We start from the raw sequence: 4,040 nt of genomic DNA, 5'->3' as shown, positions 1-4,040 counted from the left end.
GCGTCTGCAGAAATTGTTGCAAGCGGAGCCGAGAAATTCTTGGAAGATAGCTGCAGATAGATGCCGAATCCAGGGACATCTGTGAACAGGACAGAAGAAACTGACGCAAGCCAAACAGAATGAGAAGTGGGTCGCCTCCTGACAAGGAATTTCCGCACGCTCATCAATGCACAGACCGCCGGCGTCTACCACTCGTCTCGGTCGCCGGCCTATATAACCATATCGTCGCGGAAGCGACAAGGCCGACCGCGCCCCGAACATTTCCATTTCTTCACCGGTGGCAAGCCTCATGGCCTCCACGCTCCCCGACACAACGAAGAGCCTCGGCGTCCACACCGCGGTGGAGGATGGGAGCGGCGGTGGCAAGAAGCCCATTAGGTGGCCGGGGTTCGTCCACTTCTTCTTCCTCCTTTCCGTCGTCATGTGCGCGCTCGTCTACGCCCCGCGGTTCCTGGCGCCTTCTTTCACTTCCGTCGCCGGCGTCGACTTCTTCAAGCCGCGGCCGTCTCCGTTGGGTAGAGTAGCAGAAGAACAAGTACGAGGCGTCGGCGGTGGCGGCGCCAACGGGGTGGAAGACGCGCTGGTTCTCGACAATCAGGTGAATTCCCCGTGCGCGTCGATGCCCAGCCACGGCATATGTTGCGACCGCTCCGACTTCAACACCGACGTCTGCTTCATGTCCGGCGACGTGCGCACGGACGCCGCCTCGCTCTCGTTCCTGCTCTTCCCGCCGCCGCACGCCACGCCCAACGCCAGCGTGCACGACAAGGAGGAGCGGATCCGGCCCTACACGCGCAAGTGGGAGCGGCACCTGATGGAGAGGATCCACGAGGTGCGGCTCCGTCCCGCCCGGCCAGAGGAGGCGGCGTCGTCCGAGAAGCACCGGTGCGACGTGGTCCACGACGCGCCGGCGCTGGTGATGACGGCGGGCGGGTACACGGGCAACCTGTTCCACGCCTTCAACGACGCGTTCCTGCCGGCGTGGCTGACGGTGCAGCACCTCCGCCGCCGCGTCGTTGTCGCCGTCCTCGCGTACAACCCGTGGTGGGCCGGCACGTTCCGGGAGCTCGTCTCAGGCCTCTCGGACCACCACGTCATCGACATCCTCCACGACAAGCGGACGCACTGCTTCCCAGCTGGTGCGATCGTTGGGACACGCTTCCACGGCGTCCTCGCCGTCGACCCCGCGAGGACACGGGACAACCGGACACTCGTCGACTTCCACAGCTTCCTCTCGCGCGCATACAACGAGGACAACACGCCGGAGCACGCCACACCGCCCCAGCAGCAGCGGCGTCCGAGGCTTGGGATCTTCTCGCGGAAGGGCACGCGGGTGATCGAGAACGAGGCGGCGGTGGCGCGGCTCGCGACGTCGGTGGGGTACGACGTGTCGATCCTCGAGACGGCGAACGGCGCACCGTTGTCGTCGGAGTACGCGGCGGTGAGCGCGTGCGACGTGCTGGCCGGCGTACATGGCGCCGATCTGACCAAGCTCCTGTTCCTCCGCCCGGGCAGGGCCGCGTTGCTCCAGGTGGCCCCGCTCGGGGTAACGCCGATCGCGCGGGGTTGCTACGCGGCGGCGTGTGGCATGATGGAGGTCCACTACGAGCAGTACGACGTGGTGGCGAACGAGAGCTCGCTGAGCCGGAGGTATGCCGCCGACGACGTGGTGGTGGCCGATCCGGAGAAGGCGAAGCAAGGGAAGGGGTGGGACCTCGTGAAACAGATCTACCTCAGCGGCCAGAACGTGAGCCTCGATTTGGACAGGTTCGGAGACGCGCTGAGGAAGTTGCACACCCGCGCCCTCAGGCTGCCGGTGGCGCCGTAGATGACGTGGGCGTTTGCATGCCGACGAATTTGCCGACGAGCTGCAACTTCTTGTATATCCGACGGCCGCGGCCCGAGCCCTACGAGACAAGCTAGGTGATGGTTTGCAACCATTTTGTATTCTTACTCGCCACCACACAGTGCGTGGGGTTGAATACTTTGATATAGGGAGATTTTTTCGCTGGTTTAAGAGAGCTGCATACTAAGTTCAAAATTAATTGATATGAACTTAATACAAATGTGAAAGATGTTGTGATAATTGTTTTTTGGATTGTTCGCAGATTATCATAATTTTTATGCAATTTTTATACTTTTCTTTTAAACCAGCGGAGGAGGGGGCACACACTTTTTTCAAAGAAAAGAGGTGGGTGACTAGAAATTTGTCTAGATGGGTTTCGAACTCTGGTGGGATGGGATGTCTGCACCACCATAGCGCTAACCACCCGAGTAGTCCTCGTTTCTTTTGTTATGCAATTTGCACTAGTAAATTTCTACCATGTACCTCCAAACGCGATTTTTTCGTAATTTTAAAGCTAAAAATGCAATTTCTAAAGAGAGAAATTTGTTGATGATTCTCGAGAAAAGTTTGTTTGTTTGTTTGTATGTGTGAGGGATGGCGTACACTAATGTGGAGTCATATGGACATATTTGTCAGTCGATGGTGGTTTGCCTTGTTTTCTTGGAGTGTGTTGAGTCCATGTAGTTGGCGACGTACAAAAAATGTTGCGAAGTGTGGTGTCGTAGTCATCACCAAATGAGGTTGAGAGGGGACGAGGAGTATACATGCTAGTAGAGTGGAGTGGAAGGAGGCGGGAACTGGGCATGGCGACACCGGGATGGTGCTTGTGGTGGGCGCCTGCGGCCCCTTGGTTCCTACGAACCATACGCCGCCGAGGTGGGTGAATTGACCGAACGATGTGAAAGAGAAAACCGATTTTTTTCAAGTGGAAGTTGTAGCTGACCATGGTTGCACTTACACACGACTATTGTTTTTCTGATACTAAACTACAATAAAAATATAAGAAAAAAAGGGGGAGTGTAGTGTAACATTATACTATGTAAAAAGGAGGAACTCTTTTTTATCTAAAGAGAGGAAAAATTATAATATGTGATATATAGAAAAATAACAAGTAGTAGCAAAAATATGTTAATATAATTCACCGAGTCTTATGTCCAGTCTCTCGCAAATATCGTAGTATACTAAGGAAAAATTGTACACGATCATTATAACTTTTGTACTTCTTCTGATCCACAATACTACTTGTTGTTGCTCAAATATATTTAGACTTATTTTAGCGTGTTTATTTAGTCGTTTGAGCGACAGGTATTATAGGTTCCAATAAGTCACTCAAGGAAAGCCATAATTAATGCTACTACCTCCATACTGAATTAATAGGCAATTGCGCACTTCGAGAAACAAGTTTGACTACTAATTTGATCAATAAAATATAAGATATATATCACGAAAATTATATTATTGAAAACATTTTTTGAATACGAATCCAATGATATAATTTTTGTGGCATATATCTCATATTTTATTGACCAAATTTATAATTAAACTTGTTTCTCGAAATGTGTAATTGCCCATTAATCCGGTATGGAGGTAGTACTTCAGCTAGAACCGTGTGATCAATGGATCTCCGCCTCTAGCTGTGATCGTCGTGCCAAGGAGAAGTCGATCGGTCACTAGCAGTTAGCTAATTTATAAGTGCAACTTACTCGTGGGCCATGCATTGCTGCTGGTGAAACGTCCCCAGTAGAGAATTGTCGCTCGATCGAATGATGAGTACGTCACAGTGACAGGAACTATTTGTATGTACTTGATGATCATGTTCATAAACAATTTCACATTTGTCTCGTATATCACCCACTAGCTAGCATGCATAAACAGCTGGTTGTAACGTCTTCATCTCGCTGCCGTTTTGGATCCTCTCTCTCCCCGGCCGGCATGTCAATTCGTTCGTATAGCTACTCTTTGCAGACATTGTATGAGCATCCACCAAAAAATTACTTTCTGCATTCACGAATAAGTGTACTTTTATATATTTTGCCTTAAATTAAACATTTTAAAATTTAACTAGTTTTATAAAATAGAGTGGCAACATTATATGTGATACCAAATTGGTATATTGCAAACCTACATTTTAAGACATGATCTGGTTATGATAATAATTCACTGATATAAATTATGCTATTTTTCTCTATAAAAT

The 4,040-nt window shown here is 50.5% G+C and overlaps 1 protein-coding gene across 1 annotated transcript; it reads left to right on the top strand.

The window, feature by feature from the left end:
- Positions 1–200: 200 nt before the first annotated feature.
- On the top strand, positions 201–2,112 carry LOC127345856 (xylan glycosyltransferase MUCI21). Its single transcript, XM_051372386.2, has one exon. It carries the CDS (start codon positions 290–292, stop codon positions 1,826–1,828), a length of 1,539 nt encoding a protein of 512 aa, XP_051228346.1. The 5' UTR covers positions 201–289; the 3' UTR covers positions 1,829–2,112.
- The last annotated feature ends 1,928 nt before the right edge of the window (positions 2,113–4,040 follow it).

Source organism: Lolium perenne, chromosome 3 (genome assembly GCF_019359855.2).
Source record: "Lolium perenne isolate Kyuss_39 chromosome 3, Kyuss_2.0, whole genome shotgun sequence".
Lineage (NCBI taxonomy): Eukaryota > Viridiplantae > Streptophyta > Magnoliopsida > Poales > Poaceae > Lolium > Lolium perenne.
The sequence above is the reverse complement of the archived record's forward strand: the minus strand, read 5'-3'. Positions and strand labels throughout refer to the sequence as shown.

What these genes read in the sequence shown, in the direction of transcription:
- LOC127345856 (XM_051372386.2), top strand. Translation starts at nt 290, where the DNA reads ATGGCCTCCACGCTCCCCGACACAACGAAGAGCCTCGGCGTCCACACC.